The sequence below is a fragment of the Crocuta crocuta genome, unplaced genomic scaffold, assembly GCF_008692635.1.
Source record: "Crocuta crocuta isolate KB4526 unplaced genomic scaffold, BGI_CrCroc_1.0 scaffold65, whole genome shotgun sequence".
Classification (NCBI taxonomy): domain Eukaryota; kingdom Metazoa; phylum Chordata; class Mammalia; order Carnivora; family Hyaenidae; genus Crocuta; species Crocuta crocuta.
Window position 1 is genome coordinate 374,948 of NW_027530683.1, and position 21,912 is coordinate 396,859.

The following is a 21,912-nucleotide window of genomic DNA, read 5'->3' on the forward strand; positions in this document are numbered from 1 at the left end:
AAATACATATGTTAAGAAAAATGAATACTTCCTATAATATTTTTGTATTTAATTAATTAATTTAATTAATTTCAGGGTATTATTTTCACATGACTTAAACCAAAGCTTTAAGATTTATATTAGATACAAGGGCATCTTGGTGGCCCAACTCTTGATTTTGGCTCAGGTCATGATCTCCTGGTTTGAGATTGAGCCCCACATGGGGCTCAGTGCAGACAGCAAGGAGCCCACTTAAGATTCTCTCCCACTCTCTCTGCCCCCACCCCACTAGTGCACACTTCTGCACATGTACGTACACACTCTCTCAAAATAAATAAACATTTTAAAAAAGAGATTTACATTAGATACAGATATGCCTTTCTTACAATTGTTTATATACAGAATTTTAAGTCAAATAACATAATGAAGAGCTTTTTATATTTAACTATATTTGAAGAATTCATTTAAATAAGTTCAATTGTAGTCCTTTTATAGAATAGTTAATATTGTGATATAAATAACTGTTCCCTAATTTATCTGTTTTGTAGATACTTCTATCAGTATATTAGTTTTCCTGTAAATCTGGTTATCTCAGGTCTCAGCTTTTCATAAATATTGATTTAAGATCAGTGATTCATTTTTTTAATTTAATCTTTCTGATTAAGGCAAGTTTTCACTTGCTATTTCCTAAAAGAGTTGTTGAAAATATCTGAAAATATTGGCTGCTGTAGCTATTTCTCCAATGGCCAGAAAGTAGGGCCTATGGATTTATCTGAATCCTTTTAGTATTACTTTTTAAAAAATAAATTTTAGGGGAGCCTAGGTGGCTCAGTCAGTTGAGTGTCCGACTCTTGCCTTCGGCTCAGATGGTGGTCTTGTAGTTTGTGAGTTTGAGCCTCACATCATAGGACTCTGTGATGACAGTGAAGAGCCTGCTTGGAATTCTGTCTCCTCTCTCTTTTCCCCTTTCCAGCTTGCTCTCTATCTCTCTTGAAAGAGAAAGGAAGGAAGAAAGAAATAAAAAGAGAGAAAGTAAGATTTAAAAAATAATTAAATTTTACAGGACCCCAGTTTGTTTTTCATTTAATTAATATAATATTTTGGAATAATCTACTTTATTTACATAGAATGACCTATCTTTTTTAGACACTTAAAGGAATTTCCTAATATTTTCATCAAAGTCCCTCAAAATTAGTTGTAATTGCATAAATGTCCTATCCTCATATGATTGTTCTCCCATGTTCATATTTAGAAATTCTCACAAAAATAATATAAAAACAGGGAAGGGGACAAAACATAAGAGACTCTTAAATATAGAGAACGAACTGAGGATTGCTGGAGGGGTTGTGGGAGGGGGGATGGGCTAAATGGGCAAGAGACATTAAGGAAGACATTTGCTGGGATAAGCAGTGGGTATTGTATGTAGGGGATGAATCACTGGAATCTACTCCTGAAATCATTATTGTAATGTATGCTAACTAACTTGGAAATAAATTAAAAAGAAATAAGTAAAAAGAAATTTAAAAAAAGAAATTCTCCTAGCATCACTATATGAAATAATAAATAAATTCTACTAAAGTGATAGTATGCCTTGGAGTTTCTATAAATATGCTCTAAAATATTTTCATATTTCTATATTTTGAATCTCCTTTATTTCAGGACTTTATATTGTTTTGCTTTATTTTAGCCTCATTTATTCTTCCCAGTTACTCTTATCTGCTTTTTACAAATATTCCTTTAGGATCTAACAAGTGTAGAACAAAATCATTTCCTCTTCAGTCTCTGACAATCTATAATTTTAGTCATGAGAGAGCAACACACCTACCCCTCTCTCAGTTAGCAAAGAGTAAAAATCTAAGTCTATATTCCGGTTGAAGGTATTAATCCAGTTAAGAGCTCACATTTTGAAGAATATTAAGAAATGACATACAGTTCTTCTGAAAATTCAAGAAAATCAATCATATCTAATGGAAATTAAATGTGTTTCCTTCTGAGCTGCCAACATTGTTGATCTCTTCTTATGAAAGGTTGTCTGTCATTCTAAGGTTCAGTTGTTCCTGTTTTATTGGCCAGTATTTGCAGTTTCTAATCTGTCCATCAGAGAGACTTCAGAATGGAGATGTGAGAAAGTCACGTTATATAATTTTTATTTAAAATAGAATCCACATTTCTAATCATAGGAATTGCTGTATACCTAGATGTCTAGATCTAGAAGTATCCTCTGATACTCTGCCGTTTTCTTAATAAATTTTTTATACTTTTTATTTATTTTTGAAAGAGAGAGACAGAGCATGAGCAGGCAGAGAGAGAGGGAGACACAGAATCTGAAACAGGCTCCAGGCTGCCTGCATGGAACCCAATGCGGGGCTCAAACCCATGAACTGTGAGATCATGACCTGAGCCAAAGTCGGATACTTAACCGACTATGCCATCCAGGCACCCCTGCTCTGCCATTTTCCATAGCTTTCTGGTTAGCTCCCAGAACTGACAGAAAACTGTTAAAATATAGTTATATTGGGAAGGGGTTCATAAATTTAAAAGTTAATGTAAATGAACAGAAATTCTCATTTACATTGGGCACCTGGGTGGCTCAGTCGGTTAAGCGTCTGACTTAGGCTCAGATCAGATCTCACAGTTCATGGGTTGGAGCCCCCCATTGGGCTCTGTGCTGACAGCTCAGAGCCTGGAGCCTGTTTCGGATTCTGCTGACTCCCTCTCTCTCTGCCCATCCCCCAATCATGCTCTGTCTCTCCTTGTCTCAAAAATAAACTATATTAAAAATTTTTAAAAAAAAGAAATTCTCATTTACCAAAATAGAAAGTCAGTGGACATTGTCTAAAACTGACTAATCAAAGCAGAACAATGTAAAGATTCTATTTTGAAAATAGAAATAAATACTGAAAGAAATTTGCTTCAAAACAAAAAAAAGGAAAGAAAAATTCTTGTCCCTGGGACAGAGAGAGTAGAGGTGGACAGAGGCAACAAATTGCTTTTGTATAAAAAGAACAAGCATAGCACTATTTATATTTTTAAACCTGTTTACATATACGACTTTGATAAAAATTTAAATGTTTTGTAAAATACCTTAAGATCTTCTTGGAATATCTATGTATTGCCAATCATTCTTTTTACCTTGGTATTTTATTTTATAATATTAAGATCTAATTCCCAGAGTAAACCAGAAATTAATAAAAGGGTACTTGATAAGATTGTTGTTGATTATTGAATATGCTGAGAAACATGGATTTCTGGGTTTTCTTTATCTGATTTGTACTTATAAGAATAAATTATGTTAAAAAATAAGTTACATAACTGATATTTTTATACCAACCTGACTGACCGTGTCTGCTTTTCAGCATCATAACTTTCATATTATCTGTTTGATCATTTTCAACTGAAAATTCTTCTGTTTCATCATTTTCAGCTACATTATTTTCATCCTGTGTCTGTTTAGGGGATGGCAACTCTGTTTCCTTTGGAATGTCCTGGAAGTTCCAAGGATTGTCAAAATTATAGAAGAACTTTTTAAAATATGGTAAAGTATCAGAATCATCTGTTTTCTCTAAGACTCTTTCATTCTCTACTTGATCTTCAGTTCCCATATTTTTTATTGTATTTATTTCTTGTTCCTTATCAGGGTCAAATTTACTTTTTGGAAGATGTTCGTGTTTCTCTCCTCCACTTCCTTCTTCACTTTTTCCATCATCTGATATAATTTTATCTTCATTGGTATATACAAAGCCTAGCATACCAAAACCAAAATCAAACCAATTTGAGCTATCATTGGTGATTGTGTCTTCTTTTTCTGTTAATATTTCTGTACATGGAACTGTGGGTTCTTCCTCAGATGATACGGAATTAGGAGCATCTTGTAGTGGTGGACTGCTTTCTTTGGACAATAATTCAAGCCCTGTATCCTCACCTCCAAAACCTAAATAACTTGTAAAACCACCTCCAAACCAACCAGTGGTTTGAGGACTGATGGAACCTGATTCAGACTCTTTCTTTGGCACTGAAATGAATTCCGATTCTGGTTCTTGATTTTGTTCTGTTTGGGACTCATCATTATTTAATTCCTCTAGGTCATTCTCATCTTCTCCTGCTATTTTTCTACTTGGAAATGAACTTTCTTCTAGAGATTCAATAACCGATTCAAAAGTCTTTCCTTCAGCTTGTTCTCTTCCAAATCCAAACCATCCTTTCACTTCAGACACAGTTGAGGATGGTAGGATATGATCCACTTCTGGAATAGAATCCTCTTCCAGACTTCCAGCTTCCACTCCTTCCCAGTTTTTTGATTCCCTAGAACTTCTGATATCTTCAGGAGCCTCCGATGCTGGAAACTGATCTTCAAACAAAATACTTTCAGAAGTTGAATAAAATCCAGATTCTGTCTGAAAATCACTTTCAGATACACTAAATTTTTGGTCTTTATCTTCTTCATAAGGATATATATTTTTGCCATCATCACTATTTAATTCACTGTCTTCATTTTCAAATGCATAGCTTACTCCAAGAAGACAAAGAAAATCAGATTCCTAACAGAAAAAAAAATTATGATTGACATAAATACACTAAAATTCCTTATTTATCCCTAAATCATTTAAAATGGATGACTATGATTTTCCCAAGACCATAAAACTAGCTCAACACACCGCATAAACTAAAATCAGATCTCCTAATCTCAAATATTTATATCACAATTGACTTCCCAGGATCAATGATATAAACCTAAATGATAAATCAAGGCTTTGAGTATATTCTGAAAATAAAGTCCTGATGAAAAGGTATACATGTCCACAAAATCTTGTTTCTCCTAAGAGTGCACTGAACAGGCACATGCAGCTGCATGGTGATTTAAGAGAGGGGAATTTTACAGCACATGGTGATAGCTCAGACAGACCAGAGACTGTAAAGCATGAAGGCCTGGTTAAATGTTGCACTAAAACATTTAGACTTCTTTTATTGAGACATTACATATAGCGAATTGAGGTGGGGAATCCTCTTGTTCATCTCACAGAACAACCAAATAATCAAGAAGAAAAATGGTGAAGTTATTATTATAATTACTATTTTTTTAAAATTTTAAGTAGTCGTCATACCCAATGTGGGGATTGAACTCACAACCCAGAGATCAAGAGTCATATGCTCTACTGACTGTGTCAGCCAAGTACTCCAAAGTTGTTATTTTTTAATCTGAAGGTATGAAACAGTGATATGTGCTGCTCTTTGGATATGATCATTGTGAAATGAGAATAAGGTTCAGAACTTTTAAAAAGTAAACTTCAAAATTGACATTTTACAATGTTTTCGGCACTGCATTCTAGTAAGTACTTGAGAATAGACTCTGGAGCCAACCGTCTGGGTTTAAATCATGACCCTGCCAAGGTCATCTCTGTGATCTTGAGTGAATTATATGACCTTTCTATGCATCAGTCTCGTCATCTGTAAAGTGGAATAATGATAGTACCTACTTTATAGGGGTGTTGTGTTGTGAAGATTAGATGAATGAAATGCTTGGAATAGTAACTGTCTATAGTAAACACTAGCCTAACCTAGCCCAAGTAACACTACCCCAGATGACCCAGTAATGCAAAGGGAAAAAGACCCAACACCTTGCCTCTATTCAAGACAATTCTGAAAGGCCATCGCAGGTTCAGAGATTCTTGTGGAATCAACTGAGACCTTTGTTGCAACTACATCACATCTATAGGAATGACATCTGAAACACATACACACACACACACACACACACACATATATTGTTTGGTTGGTTGGTTGGTTGGTTTTTGTTCCCATGTGACCCATTGCTGTTTGGAGAATGAATTGGAAGAGAGCAAATGTAGAGACAAGGAAACCACTTAGAAGGCTATTGTAGTATTATTTTTTTTCCCAACTAGGCTTCACACTCAGAACAGAGCCCAACTTGGGGCTTGAACTTACAACCCTGAGATCAGAAAGACCTGAGCTGAGATCAGGAGTTAGAAGATGCTTAACTGACTGAGCCACCTAGGTGTTCCTATTTTAGTATTCTAATTAAGAAATGATGAGGCCTTGTATTAGGATTATGAGGAGAGTGAAAATGATGAGAAGAGAATATACTCCAGATATATTTTGGAGATAAAACTTACAGGATCAGAGACACCTGGCTAGCTTTGTCTGTAGAGAATGTGACTCTTGATCTCAGGACCATAAGTTCAAGCCCCATGTTAGGCATGGAGCCTACTTAAAAAATAAGTAAATAAAAGTAAAAGAGAATTCTGTCTTTAAGAACAAAAAACAAAACACAAAAAACTGACAGTACCAGTAATTATACAGTAAATTGACTGTTAATCCCAGAATTTATGCTGGGAAAGAGCCAGATAGTAAACAGTTTGCTTGACTGTCCTGACTCACTTCACACTGACCTTATTTAAGGGGGGTTGCCTTAACCTAGAAACTGAATTAAATGGGCCAATCAGACTCACATTTTGAAAAGTTACCTTCTGAGGAAGCCTGGCTGGCTCAGTCAGTTGGGCATCGACTCTTGATTTTACCTCTGGTCATGATCTCATGGCTTCTAAGTTTGAACCCCGCATTAAGAGTGCAGAGCCTGCTTGGGATTCTCTCTCTCTCTCTCTCTCTCTCTCTCTCTCTCTCTCCCCCTCCCTCCCTCCTTCCCTCCCTCCTTCTCTGTCCCTCCCCAGCTCGTGCTCTCTCTCTCTCTCAAAATAACTAAAAATAAAACTTTAAATAAATAAATATTTTAAAAATTAAGTGAAAAGTCACCTTCTGATTCCCTTTCTCATTATCAAGCCCAGCATTATCAAACCCAACATTATCAAGCTCACTTAAAACTCAAGAGCAAAAGAGGTTGCACAGATATAAGACCCAGAGGAAGAGATGGGAAATAAATTTTTTCCCAGTAGGATAATAACTTTAGTAATAATATCTAACACTTATATAGCCGTTACTAAATACTGTTCTATGTACTTTACATATGTTCATCTTTCCCCATAAATTTGTGAAGTAGCAGTATACTAAAATCATTATCCTCATTTTACAGATGAGAACATTAAGTCACAAAAAGCCATAGTCAGGCTTTGAACTCAGTCTACCTCCAGAATCTATGTTCTTAACCACTATACTCTACTACCTGTCTGCTAATTTTTCAGAAAGCAATATGCCTGTCATCAACTTTGTCTTAACCTAATTTTATTCACATATTCAAACTATTCTTAGAGTTCCCAGACCAACTATTTTCTGTATTCACTATACAAAATACTTAACCAATAGACACTTATACTACAGAAAACTGTTTTAGCCAAGAAAATTTAAATGCAATTAACACTGAAATGTGCTTAATACTCACTTTAGTTGATATCTGAACTTCCTCAGATATGAATACCTCTTCAGTCTGGACTGCGTCTCTGGGAAAATATCCAAAGTCCTTTCCTTTCTACCAAAATGAAGAATGAAGATTAACAAGGAAGAATGATCAAAGCAATAATAACTATTGAACCTAATTTTGCCAGTAGCTCTTAAATTGTGGTCTCTTAAACAGCTGCCTGCCTGGGCTAATCACCTAATGCATAAAACTAAGTATGCTTGAAACTTCACCCTGGTCCACACCTTACATGCCGCTTTTGTGTGGAACTATCATTTTTACACATAGTAAGCAAGAAAATGCTTTCTTTTTCTCTTATGATACCTACTGTGTCATTTTTCTAACAGCTGCATTGATTGCCTCTAATGTGTTCAAAGACATACATTGGCATGTTTAAGGGACCGTAAGCAGTAAGGACTCTTGGAAACTATAGAAGCCAAATCATTCTGTGGGGCGCCTGGGTGGCTTAGTCGGTTAAGCGTCCGACTTTCGCTTAGGTCATGATCTCGCGGTTCGTGGGTTCGAGCCCCGCGTCGGGCTCTGTGCTGACTGCCAGCTCAGAGCCTGGAGCCTGTTTCAATCTGTGACTCCCTCTCTCTCTGACCCTCCCCTGCTCACGCTGTCTCTCTCTCTCTCTCTCTCTCCCCCCTAGAAATAAATTAAAAAAAAAAAAAAGAAGCCAAATCATTCTGGCCATTGATAGTCAGCAGTTCAGTCACAGCCCCTGCTGCTAAAAAACAGAGTAGATCCACATAGAATCTGCTCCTTCAAATAGTGATCACAGAGGCTACACCACAGAGAAATCTGATGCATATTCAAAATGGAAATTTTGTACGCATCAGGTTGGTCATGCTTGTTCAGCTTGGGAGTAAAATTGCTTATCATAGCATCTCTTAATTATAAAGCATAATGATACAATCAAAGGTACAAACATTTCCAACTGAAAACATTAATTATCAATGTTCCTATGTTATATATTTAGAAAGATGATTCAGACTTCTAGGAATTTCAACATATTAGGACTTTGGGCCAAATTAAAGGCTCTCCCAGTAATTGTTGTTTTTCATGAAAAATTCATATACTTTGCTTCTCTAGGATACTAATCTTTCTGAGGATCTCTTCAATAAGAACTCTGTCATTTACTTGCCCAGGGAGACCTGTCTTTTAATCTGATTAAGTGAAACTTCCCAGTCTCTCTTAAACTTGGCCACTGGCAGCACCTAAGTATCGCTGCTGTTGCCTAGATGTGCCAAAATCTCCACTGGAAGCTTTAAAGTAATTTTATTCTCCAAGTAAATATAAAACCTAAGTTCAAAAACTATGCATATTACATAAAAATAATTTCGAGTCACCCTTAAGTTCTCTATCCCAACCAGACTGCCTTCCCAAAACACTACTTTTATAGAAATTCTGAAACCAGGACTGAACCTTACCATTTTTGTTTAAATGTGTTAAATATTTAAATTAATAAATATTTCAAATATATATTACATGTATGTTGTGTATGTAAAGTGCTTAGAAATTATTAAAGTTCCTTTAGAGATGAAAAATAGATATTTTGTGCAAGCTAGTCATTTGCTCTACATTCAGTTTTTAAGACTAGATACTTACACTTCCTGCCCACAAATCTTCCCGTTCTCCTGCAAGTTTAACATAAACAGATATCTCTTCTCCCTTAGTGAAGTTCAAGTATCGGCAGTCTGGTCCTCTGTAATCTCTCATGGCTGAGACTCTGCTTATTAAAGCTATGTAAACATGTGAAGAAAAACACAATTTAAATTAAAATGTTATTTCTCTTCCTTCCATCTTGCCCCCCTCTAGTCTATCCTATGTATTTCCAAGTGCTAATTGCTTCGTATCATTCATCACCTCAAAATCTACATAGATTTCCCACTGTACACAGGGTCAGTTCTAAGCTCTTTGGTATCCAAGGCTATCCTAATAACCTGGCCCTCTTCCTTATTTAAAATGACTTCCTCTTATTCCTTTACAGTCAAGTTCATCTATCCATTGTCCCTGAAATATGTTATTATCATTCTTGTCAGGAAGGAAAGGCAAAGATGATTCATTTCTTCCTGGTACCTACTACAGTAGTCCCCCTTATCTGGTGGAGATACATTCCAGGACCGCTGTGTCTGAAACCACAGATAGGGCCAAACCCTACATACTTTGTTTTCCCCTATGTATACATACATATAATAAAGTTTAATTTCTAAATTAAGTACAGTAAGAGATTAAAAACAATAACTAATAGTAAAATTGAACAGTTATAAAAATTTACTGTAGTAAAAGTTATGTGATACTGGGGTGCCTAAGTGCCTCAGTCGATTAAGCGTCCGACTTCAGCTCAGGTCATGATCTCATGGTTCATGAGTTTGAGTATTGGGCTCTGTGCTGACAGCTCAGAGCCTGGAGTCTGCTTCAAATTCTCTGACCCTCCCCTGTTCTCTCTCTCTCTTAAAAATAAACATTAAAATTTTTTAAAATACAATTTATGTGCTCTCTTTCTCAAAATATCTTATTTTACTGTACTTACTCTTCTTGCAATGATGTGAGATGCTAAAATGCCCAAATAAAATTAAATAAAGTGAGGTGAATGAGATAAGAACTGTGACATAGCGTTAGGATACTATTGACCTTGTGAGTAGTCAGGAGCAGGATCATCTACTTCTGGACCATGGTGGACATTAAGTAACTGGAACCATGGAAAGTGACCCATGGGTAAAGGGGACTACTGTATATTTCAGGCATTATAATAGCTCTTTCATATCTTTATTCTATTAAATCCTCAAAACAGGCCTATAAGGTCAATAATCTTACATCAATCTAACAAATGAGCCTTTAACTAAGCCTTAAAAAGTTGGTCACACACCTGATAAATGGTGGAGCCAGATTTGCACTGTTATTTTCACTGCAACATCTGCCTTCCATTTTCTGAGCTTTTTCTTTCTGCTCTTTCCTTTACCTGGAAACTCTTCAGTCTCTCTTCCTGGTCAATTCATATTCTACTTCTTTTATGAGACATCCTGAATTGGTCCAGCCTGTTCTGCCACTTCTCTGAACTTCAATATTACCTATTATTCTTATGCAGTATTGGTATTTACTTTTTCATGTTGACCTGTCATTAGAATGAAAATTCCTGGAGGGCAAGAAACTTATCTGACATTTCATTTTATTCTTAGATATATGCTCCCACCCCTCCAGACCCAGCACATAAGAGGCCCTCAATAACTATGAATGGTCATAACCACATATACTAGATCTAGCCCTTCAATACATAAAGTAATATACATAACACATTATCTATTATAATTATACTAACATATGTAAAACATTTTGATTAAGTCATACAGTTAAAGTTAAAATAACATTATAAATTACTATGAATTTGAATGTTCCCTGTCCATGTTTGGTGTCTGGCCCTAAGGAAACTAAAATGAGGAATAAAGAAGGAAAGAGAGACTATTACTCTTATAAAACATCATCTGGTAAATCTTCTCTATATGTCAAATTATATACCTAAATGATTAAGGAAAATGTTTACTCATAAAAAATTTACTTATAACATTTCTACTAATAATATTTTGGATTTTTAATTTACATATTACAAATTAAAAATAATTTTCACATAATGGAGAGAGAACATATTTAAAATAGTTGTAGGAGCACCTGGTGGCTCATTCGGTTGTGTCTCACTTCAGCTCAGGTCATGATTTCACAGTTCATGAGTTCGAGCCCGGCATCGGGCTCTGTGCTGACAGCTCAGAGCCTGGGGCCTGCTTCAGATTCTGTGTCTCCCTCTCTCTCTCTGTCCCTCCCCCGCACACTCTCTGTCTCTCTTTCACTCTCAAAAATAAATAAACATTTGGGGCGCCTGGGTGGCTCAGTCGGTTGAGCATCCGGCTTCGGCTCAGGTCATAATATCACAGTTCGAGGGTTCGAGCCCCCCATCTGGCTCTGTGTTGACAACTCAGAGCCTGGAGCCTGTTTCGGATTCTGTGTCTCCCTCTCTCTCTGCCCCTCCCCCACTCATGCTGTGCTTCTGTCTCAATAATAATAAACATTAAAAAAATAATTTAAAAAAAAATTTTTTTAAATAAATAAACATTAAAACAGTTGTAATATATTATGATACTATTCATTTTGCACCATAATGCTAATAACAGAAAATAACTTCTTAACCAGTAAAATGAAAATTAATTTTTCATTGTAGAACATAGGAGAAATTTAATACTCAAGGATATAAATAAAATTATGTACTCCTAACACTGATTTCAATATTTTTACATAGTAAATGAACACAGAAATGATTAATGTTTAATAAAGTTTAGATAATAATACAAATCAATTATAACTATCTTAAAAAATAGGAAAAGTACTGATTTGTTTGTTTTTGAAGCCTGGATTAATATCTTTATAATTCTGATATATTTATATATCAGGCTGATCTTTGTCCCTTCATATATTTACGTTAAAAACTATTACAAAATGCTTTGCTTCTAACATTTTCTTTTTTTAGTGAAGTATATTTTATAATTGCAAATATTTCTCAATGATATTAATGCTTACTTCTATCATACATGTCCACAAAAACATATTCTGCCATTTCAGAACCTCAGTTTAAGAGGAAAAGAAGGAAAAAAAGAAAAGCAAACTTACTTTCACATTCCAAGTCACCACATTTTTTAAAGTCTGCCAGCAGTTTTGTGCCCTCCAGACAATTTGTCAGAGAAATTACCAAAAGGAGAGTTCTGTGAACTCCAAGCTCCGCCATGCTAAAACAAGCAGGAATCGCAAACAAGATTTAAACCATTTGTTTTGCCATAGATATGCCAGTCAAAACAAGAGATACCCCACTTTCTCTACTAAATTTAAGAGAAGAAGATGTTGGGTTTTCTAAAAATCTCTTAATAATTACATTTTTCAATTGGTGTTTAGACTAAAGGGACAAACGCTGTCTGTTCGCAATCTGCAGTGTCAGGTATCCAGATAGTACATAATGGTTTAATAATTAACGGAGATTTTTAGTTGGACTCATGGATTGTAAAAGTGACCTGTGTAGAACTCTCTGACTTAAAGGTAACTTGCATTCAATAGGACAGTTCTTAAACCTGTTTTAGAATTCATCTCTTTCTGTCAAAGTCTTCAGGTAGATCAAGTAATAAATACAAACTGAGTATGCAAATACCAACATCAATAGAGAAAGTATATAGTTATATGTAGAAGCAGTAATAATTTATATTAAAAGCATGGTTTTGAAATATGATGAAAGTTATTTGAAAAAAGTCCCACTTTCATATTTTAAAAACCTTCAGTGTTTCTATGAAGTTGAAACTTTTAAGAGTAATAGATAATTTGGGGCACCTGGGTGGCTCACTTGGTAAAACATCTGACTCTTGATTTCAGCTCAGGTCATGATCTCACAGTTCATGGGTTTGAGCCCCACATTGGGCTCTATGATGACAACGTGGAACCTGCTTAGGATACTCTTTATCTCTCCTTCTCTGCCCCTCCCGGGTGCGTTTGTAATCTCTTTCAAAATAAATTAATAAACATTAAAAAAAGAAGAAGAGTAGTTAAAATGTGGTAAGTACTTCATAGGTTCCAGATATTGTCTTAAACACTTAATTATACGATTTAACTACCACGTCAGTTGTCTAAGGTTGGTAATATTATCATCCCCATTTTGCATATGAGGAAACTGAGGTACACAGAGATGGATTAAATCACTTGCCAATAGTCACATAGTGAGTAGAGAAGAAATTTGAATTGAGGCACTCTAAATCCCCCTACTCATAACTGCTATACCACCAAGAATCAAGTCATCTGTCACAGAATGATGTCTATTGCCATCTGCAACAAAACTATTCCAGAATCAACAAGTACAGTATTATTCCATGTATTTAAAATTGCATATTTCTGGGGCACCTGGGTGGCTCAGTCACCCTGACTTAAGCATCTGACTTCATCTCAGGTCATGATGATCTCATGGGTTGTGAGTTCAAGCCCCGCTAACAGCTCAGAGCCTGGAGCCTGCTTCAGATTCTGTGTCTCCTTCTCTCTCTGCCCCATCTCCACTTGTGCTCTGTCTTTCTCTGTCTCTAAAAAATGAATAAATGTTAAACAAAATTTTTAATTGCATATTTCTGTCACTGGAGAAAGATATCTGAAAGAATCTTTCCCCATATGGTGAGAATATATAGCATGATTCCAAGCTGTGTTCACTTTTTCTATGTACTTTTCTATATTATTTGCCTTTAAAAAAAATTAAGGACATAGCAAAAATAAATAAACAAAAAAAAATCAGGGGCAGGTCTTGTAAAATAACAATAAAGCTATGAAAATCAGTTACTTGAATGTTACTGTTTAAAAAGGATCAAAGCCTTATGTTGGGACTTTCTGTGTAAAACACTAGATCTCAGTAGATCTAAGGAAACCACACGTGTCCATTTCAATCTTGAGAAAGTATTCTTCTAAGTCCTTCTTTGCTGTACCTCTTCCCTATATTTGGGCATGCCACAGTGTATATGGTTTGCAGAATACAGCAGTTGTGTGACACCACACTTCCCTCTAGTGCCTGACATAAATAAAACAAATATCCAGCACCTGAACAAACTAAAGTGAGGGGCTTTTCATTAAGGATCCTACAAAAAAACAAAACAAAACAAAACAAAAACAGTCTTATTGTTTGTTTTCCAAAAACAAAATTTAGTAAGAATTCCCCTGTGTTAGATCAGAGATTTTTACATCTTTAGAATGAATCTGATAGAGCATGAATTTGAGGATCATTTGGCTTGCAATCAGGACACTGCATAGTTGTACAAGTGCACACTCAAAAAATTTAGGTTAGTTTCTTGAATACTTCTACAAGTCTAGAAATGGTTGTCAAAGACAAACTTGGGCACAAAATTATTTGCATAATTTATAATATCAAATCAAGAATATTTAATATTAATATTCTTTAAACTTTTTTGTATTCAAATTAAAGACATCACAGCTAAATTCTGAACTAATTAATTTAATTTTGTTTTTTAAGACTTTTTTTTTATTTTAAGCAATCTCTATGCCCAGCATGGGGCTTGAACTCACAACACCAAGGTCAAGAGTCACATGCTCTGCCAACTGAGCCAGCCAGCCACCTAATTTTGTTTTAACTTAAGAACTCAGCTAAATTTAAATTTTTCTATTGATGGACCTTAAGGAAATGTGAGTCAAGAAAAACAGGGGAAAATTCTTGCCTAAGATACCAGCCTGAAGATTTTCTTCACTAAAAATGTTCCCACTTTCTTGTTATAAAATGGACTCAGATTATTTCATTGTATATAATTTTCAAGATATCTGAAATGTGGTAGCATACCATTAACCATCTCTAACAAACCCAGGTGAAGAGGTGGTACGCAAAAGGTATAAGAACATTTTTTTTTAACTTTTTAATGTTTTATTTATTTCTGAGAGAGAGAGGCAGCGTGAGCAGGGAAAGTCAGAGCGAGAGGGAGACACAGAATCTGAGGCAGGCTCCAGGCTCTGAGCTAGCTGTCAGCACAGAGCCTGACACAGGGCTCAAACCTACGAACCGTGAGATCATGACCTGAGCTGAAGTTGGATGCCCAACAGACTGAGCCACCCAGGTGCCCCAAGAACATTTATTTTAAAGAAACCAAAGCATCAGGGCCCTGGGTGGCTCAGTTGGTTTAAGTGTTCGACTTCAGCCCAGGTCATGATCTCACAGTTTGTGGGATTGAGCCCTGCATCAGACACTGTGCTGACAGCTCAGAGATTGGAGCCTGCTTTGGATTCTGTGTCTCCCTCTCTCTCTGCCCCCCTCCTGCTCGCACTGTCTCTCAAAAATAAATAAACATTAAAAATTTTTAAAAAGAGAAACAAAGCATTAATTTTCACTATTAAGATTATCATATTATGCTAGTTAGATATTATCTAGTTGCTAATACACTTTTCAGGTCAAGTGTTGTATCAATATTAAAATATAATACTGCTAGACATCTAGATGGCTAAGAGACATATGAAAAGATGCTCAACATCACTCATCATCAGGGAAACACAAATCAAAACCACAATGAGATACCAGCTCACACCTGTCAGAATGGCTAACATTAACAACTCAGGAAACAACAGATGTTGACGAGGATGCGGAGAAGGAGGAACCTTTTGCACTGCTGGTGGGAATGCAAACTGGTGCAGCCACTCTGGAAAACAGTATGGAGTTTCCTCAAAATATTAAAAAATATGGGGCGCCNTTCGAAGGGGAAGATACACCCCAATGTTTATAGCAACACTATCAACAATTTCCAAATTATGGAGAGAACCCAAATGTCCGTTGACTGACTAATGGATAAAAGAAGATGTGGTATATATATCACAATGGAGGGTCACTTGGGTGGCTCAGTCAGTTAAGTGTCTGATTTCACCTCGAGTTATGTTCTCACAGTTTGTGAGTTCTAGCTCCACATTGGGCCCTCTGCTGTTGGCACAGAGCTTGCCTCAATACTCTGTCTCTTCTCTCTGCCACTCCCCTGCTGGTTCTTTCTCCCTCTCCCTCTCTCTCTCTTTCTCTCTCTCTCTCTCTCGAAAATAAATAAACATTTAAAAATAAATAAATTATATATATTATGTATTATATACATTATACACACACACACACACACAATGGAATACCACTTGGCAATCAAAAAGAATGAAATCTTGCCATTTGCAACAATGTGAATGGAACTGGAGTGTACATGTAACCTGAAATAAGTCAGAGAAAGATAAATATCATTTCATTCATATGTGGAATTTAAGAAACAAAACAGGTGAACATACAAGAAGAGAACAAAAAATAAGTTACAAACAGAGAAGGAGGCAAACCATAAAAGACCCTTAACTAAATAGAGAACAAACTGGGGTTCGCTGGAAGAGTGTTGGGTGGGGGATGGGCTAACTGGGTGATAGGCACTAAGGAAGGCACTTGTTGGGTTGAGCACTGGGTGTTGTATGTAAGTGATGCATCACTAAATTCTATTCCTGAAACCATGACTACACTATATTAACTTGCTTGGATTCAAATAAAATTTTAAAAAATAAATAAAAACTTTTTAAAATTAATAAATAAAATATAATACTGCTACTGAGGAAGATTTCATGGTAACACTCAGGAATACTGATTTGGAAGAACTATGACATTCTTCAAAGACCATACAGGAAGTAAGAGTACTTACTGCATAAAGCTAAAAAATAAACCATCAAAGCCACACATGTTCAGTATCTTAGAGATAATATCACAGAGCAATCCTTTCTCTGACAATGTGAAGACATAATCGTGAATACTGTAACTCTTCTGCTTAGTGATGTCATTTCTGATACTGTATAATACTATCTTGTCTCTTAGTACATCAGATTTCCTAAAATGAGAACGTATTTCCTTTACCCAGCTGCCTGTTACTCTGTAAATACATAAGATAGAGATATTTGATTAGAAGTTACATGGGATAAGCTGAATTAATTAAGCTGGGATAGTTTTTACTAGGGAGGGGGTACTAGAACAAAGCCTTTGAAAACAGTTCCCATGATAGACAGGTATGTAGTGAGAGACAGGTCCAAGAAAGATTAAGATTCAGACTGGTGTGGAAAACATAAAGATGGCCCTCCCATATTCCTTCTTCAAGGTAAGACCTTCTGCTTAGCTGCAGGGAGTACAGGTAGCAGGCAGGCTCTGGTAGACAGCTACTTCAAGGTCTGCCTCAGCTGCAGAGAGCCACCTTACCCAAGATTGCCCTTTCCTGCGTGATCTGGCAAATCTAGCAGATAAATGAGAAGAGAGTACAAAATGTGGGGGTCATTTCAGCCCAACTGGGACACTCTGACAGGCATTCCTCACTCAAGAGCTCCCTGTTGGGTTAACTGAAGCTTTGTAGAGCCTGCACTATCGTTTGACTTCACTTTTTCCCTAATCCGGCTTTCTCCCCCTTCCTTTCATTAGTGGTGACCCCTTGAAACCCTAACTCTTCTCAGTGTCTACTTCTAGAGGATCCAACCTCAGACGCTAGTGATCCAAAGACACAAAAATGGGAGGCAGCAGAGCACACACATTTGGGGCCGCGCTTATGACTCCATGGCTCCATGACTCCATCAAACATTTGGGGATGTGCTTATCACTCCATGGCTCCTTTTACCTTTGTTGCTTTTGTGTTGCTGAAGGCCATGTTTTAATTCTGCCCACTTTTTCTTATTCTGCCTGTATTGGAGTTCTAACAGGAGAGAGATGGGTGTTCCATTTTGAGGGATGGCACTACTCTCATTGAGGAAATTTTTATGGACTGTTTGCAACAGTGTCGACACTGTTCACAGTTCAGGGAAACCAACAAGGGATACTAACGTCCCCAGCATGACGTGACCACTGCCTGGAGAGAACTATAGGAGAGGGCTCCCCAACAGGAACTTGAAGACATCAGTAAAGGAACTCAGGAAAACCTTACTCTTTCACTTTCTGATCTCCCAATGGTTCCGTTGGCCAAACCCAGTCAGATGCCAGAGAATAAAGGGAAACCTTTGAAGCAGTACTAAAGGTCAGTGTTCCAGGGACAGAGAGCACAGTGGTAAAGAGTGAAGGGTGGATTAGGAGGAGCAACAAGAGAATATCCCACCCACTGTCATTATTTCTTTACTATGTGCTTCTTTATAACAGTATGCAACATCTTCGACATCCAAGATGACACGAGTAAGATATTTGCTGATCAGGGGACTGAATTGATTACTCTCATCTGTGTATTAGAAAGGAATTTAATTTTGTTAAGCATCAACTTTGTACTAGTGAGCTTAATATTTCAAATATTAAAAAAAATTTCAGGGGCGCCTGGGTGTCTCAGTCAGGAATGGGTGTCTGACTTCAGCTCAGGTCATGATCTCATGGTTCGTGAGTTCAAGCCCCACTGTTGGGCTCTGTGCTGACAGCTCAGAGCCTGGAGCCTGCTTCAGATTCTGTGTCTCCCCCTCTCTCTGCCCCTTGCCAGTTCACACTCTGCCTCTATCTCTGTCTCAAAAATAAATAAATTAAAAAAATTTTTTAAAACATTTCAAATATAAATCTTATCCTTCAGGGTAGACATTATTTATTGAATGCCCATATGTGTCAGACATTCTTCTAGGGACTGGAGATATAGTAATGAACAGGACAAAGTCCTTGCTCTCATGGACCTTGAATGCTAATGAAGGAAGACAGAAAAGAACAGGCAAACAAATAAATGAACAAGATAAGTACAGGTAGTGATAAGTTATTATGGAGAAAACTGTCTACTTAGATAAAGTTGTCAGGGAGGGCATCTCTAGAGAGTGACATTTGACTTAAGATAGGGGAATAGGAAGGCAGAACATTTTGTGCAGACAGAATAATTAAGGAGGAGGTCATACTTCATTGTCTGAAGCTTGATTACTGAAGATTTAAAGAAAAAAAAAAATGAAGGAGTCATATTGGATGCATTCCAGTATATAAGAGACAAAGCTTTAAGGTGAAAAATAGGGGCCCCTGGATGGCTCAGTCAGGTAAGCTTCTGAATGGTTTTGGTTCAGGTCATGATCTCACAGTTAAAGCCCCATGTTAGGCTCTGAGCTGACAGTGGAGAACCAGCTTGGATTCTCCCTCTCTCTCTCTCTGTGCCTCCCACTCTCTCTCTCAATCTGTGCCTCCCACTCTCCCTCTCAAAAAAAATAAAATAAATTTTTTTTTAAAAAGTGAAAAATAAGTTGCTATATACAATCAAGAAACAGAAAGGCAAGTGAAGAGTGGTGGACATGGTAGGAGACATAGAGGTCCAATCATGCAGGGACTTTTGGCTGTGGAAGTAAGTGTAAGTTTTATTCTAAGTGGGAAGCCATAGGTAGTTTTAAGGGAGGGAATGACTATTATTTGTGTTTTTATCATATAAGTTCACTTTTTTGTTTTGCTAACTTCTACTTATTCTTCAAGTTCCTTACATTAAATCATTTAATAAATACATTACTCAATAACTTTTTATTGAAAGAAAGAATACATGCATGAATGAATAAATTAATTGATTTCCTTTGAAGAGCAGATTCTTTATGCTTCATGACCAAATGAAATTCTATCTTCAGTTGTGCTGCTCTCTCATATCAAAAAGGAAGTCAGATAATCCTTTTGATTAATTTTTATTTTAAAAATATGACAAAAAGAATTAGGTCCATTTATATCTTTGTCATTGGGTTGATAGTAGTCGTAGCAGTAAGAGTATAAATATCCAGCAAGCAAAGTTTTAAAAAGCCTTTGGATTCCCAAACACCATAGGGAATGCTTGACAGGCTGCTATATGAATAGGTTAATGAGCAACAGTACAGAAATATTTAGTATTCCTATTAATTTCCAATCATCAATAGCTTAATGTCTTTTAAGAACCAATATGGGTCAATTTTATATACTCTTATGCCATCTCTTCCAAAATCATCCTCCTTCACACTCTGCTGCCATCCTGTCCCCATTTATACACCTTTCCTTCTTGTCTCTTTTGGTGTCCATGTTGCTAAGTACCACATCCCCCCAAGCTTCTTTTTTTTTAAGACTTAACTTATAGGGGCGCCTGGGTGGCTCAGTCGGTTAAGCGTCAGACTTTGGCTCAGGTCGTGATCTCACAGTTCATGAGTTGGATCCCTATATTGGGCTCTTTGCTGGTAGTGTGGAACCTTCTTTGGATCCTCAGTCTTCTTCTCTCTCTGCCCCTCCCCTGCTTGCATGCACACACACGCACACACTCTCTCTCTCTCTCTCTCTCTCTCAACAACAAAAATAAAAAATAAACACTAAGCAAGGGAGAAGGAAAAGTCAAGGATGATTCTGTTTCCTAGTTGGACAACTGAGAGAGAACATGGTGGTGCAATTTACTGAGACAGGAGCACAGGAGAGGATCAGGCTTGGAAGAGAGGCAGAGGAAGATCATGAGTTTGGTTTATGACATCTTAAGTAAATAAAAGTAAAACAATGCAAATTATTTCTAGTATAATTAAAATTTGATGGTTTGGAAAAAGTAGTCATAAGCCTGTTTTCAAAGGCCTATTTATTTTGAAACAGTTTTAGATCTTCATAAGAGTTGCAAATACAGAGTTCCTGTATACCCTTCACCCAGCTTCCTCCAAGTCAACATTCTATACAACCTTATATATAAGCCTAGTACAACGTTCAAACATAATAAATTAACATTAGTACAATACATTCACTACAGACTTGGTTATAATTTCCCTAGTTTTCTAACTAATGTCCTTTTGCTGTTCAAAGATCAAATTCAAGATACTACATTGTATTTAGTTCTCCTGTCCCCTCAATCTTCTCTGATACTCTTCTGTGACAGTCTCTTATTCTTTCCTTGCTTTGCATACATTGACACTTTTTAATGTGTCTCAATTTGCATTTATCTGATGATTTCTCATGATTATACTGAAGTTGTAGAGTTGTGAGAGGAATATCAGAGTGGTGTACCCTCCTCATCACAGCCTATCAGAGGTTATACATGATATCAATATGTCTGTTACTGGTAATATTAACATTGATTACTTGGTTAAGTTCCACCAGGTGTCTCTGATGTAAAGCAACTATTTTTTCTTTTCCATATTTTGTTCATTTAAAGGGAGTTACTAAGTCCAGCCTACTTTCAAGAGAGAAGAATCTAACTCCACCTCTTGGAGGGAGGAATATCAAAGAACTCAACAGTAAGTTGTCCAACAGTAAGAAAACTGACCCATTATCTGTAATATATTTACTTATTGTTCAACCCTAGCATACATTTAAAATAGTTTCAAAATTGATAACCCATACCCTGTGATAAACAAATTTACAAGAGTTAGACACTTATGTATAACTCTTTTTATCTTTAGCGTTACAGTAACTAATCAAAATACTCCTTTACAAAGTTATTTAGGTCAGCTCCTTTCTTTCCCATTCCCTTCAGTGTGGCTGTATCATGTATTTATAATACAATTAGATTTATTTGCCATAGCCTACATTCCATGTTGGGTTTCCCTGCCGTTCAAGTTGATTTTATAAAATATTTGCATATAGTAAAATTAACTCTTTATACCATACAATTCTATGGGTTTTGATAAATGCATAGTCATGTAACCACTACTACTGTACCATACAGAACATTTTATTTTATTTTATCTTTTTTCAATGTTTATTTTTTATTTTTGAGAGAGAGTGCAAGCAGGGGAGGTGCAGAGAGAAGGGGCAGAGGATCCAAAGTGGGCTCTTCATTGACAGCAGAGAGCCCAATGTGGGCTCGATCACAAACCACGAGATCATGACCTGAGCCTAAGTCAGACACTCAACCAGCTGAGTCATTTTAAAGTATTTTAAAGTTATGGGGCGCCTGGGTGGCTTAGTCGGTTAAGCGTCCGACTTTCACTTAGGTCATGATCTCGCGGTTCGTGGGTTCGAGCCCCGGGTCGGGCTCTGTGCTGACTGCCAGCTCAGAGCCTGGAGCCTGTTTCAGTCTGTGACTCCCTCTCTCTCTGACCCTCCTCTGCTCGTGCTGTCTCTCTCTCTCTCTCCTAGAAATAAATTTAAAAAA

General features: G+C 36.6%; 1 protein-coding gene across 1 annotated transcript in view; it reads right to left on the minus strand.

The window, feature by feature from the left end:
• MIA2 (MIA SH3 domain ER export factor 2) overlaps window positions 1-21,912 on the minus strand; it is a 114,096-nt gene that overhangs the window by 87,041 nt on the left and 5,143 nt on the right. The window contains exons 2-5 of the mRNA XM_077769186.1: window positions 12,005-12,120; window positions 8,957-9,090; window positions 7,331-7,417; window positions 3,311-4,517 (exon numbers count right to left, since the gene is read on the minus strand). Coding sequence (XP_077625312.1) covers window positions 3,311-4,517; window positions 7,331-7,417; window positions 8,957-9,090; window positions 12,005-12,119 — 1,543 coding nt within the window. The 5' untranslated portion in view covers window position 12,120. The remainder of the gene's footprint in view (window positions 1-3,310; window positions 4,518-7,330; window positions 7,418-8,956; window positions 9,091-12,004; window positions 12,121-21,912) is intronic.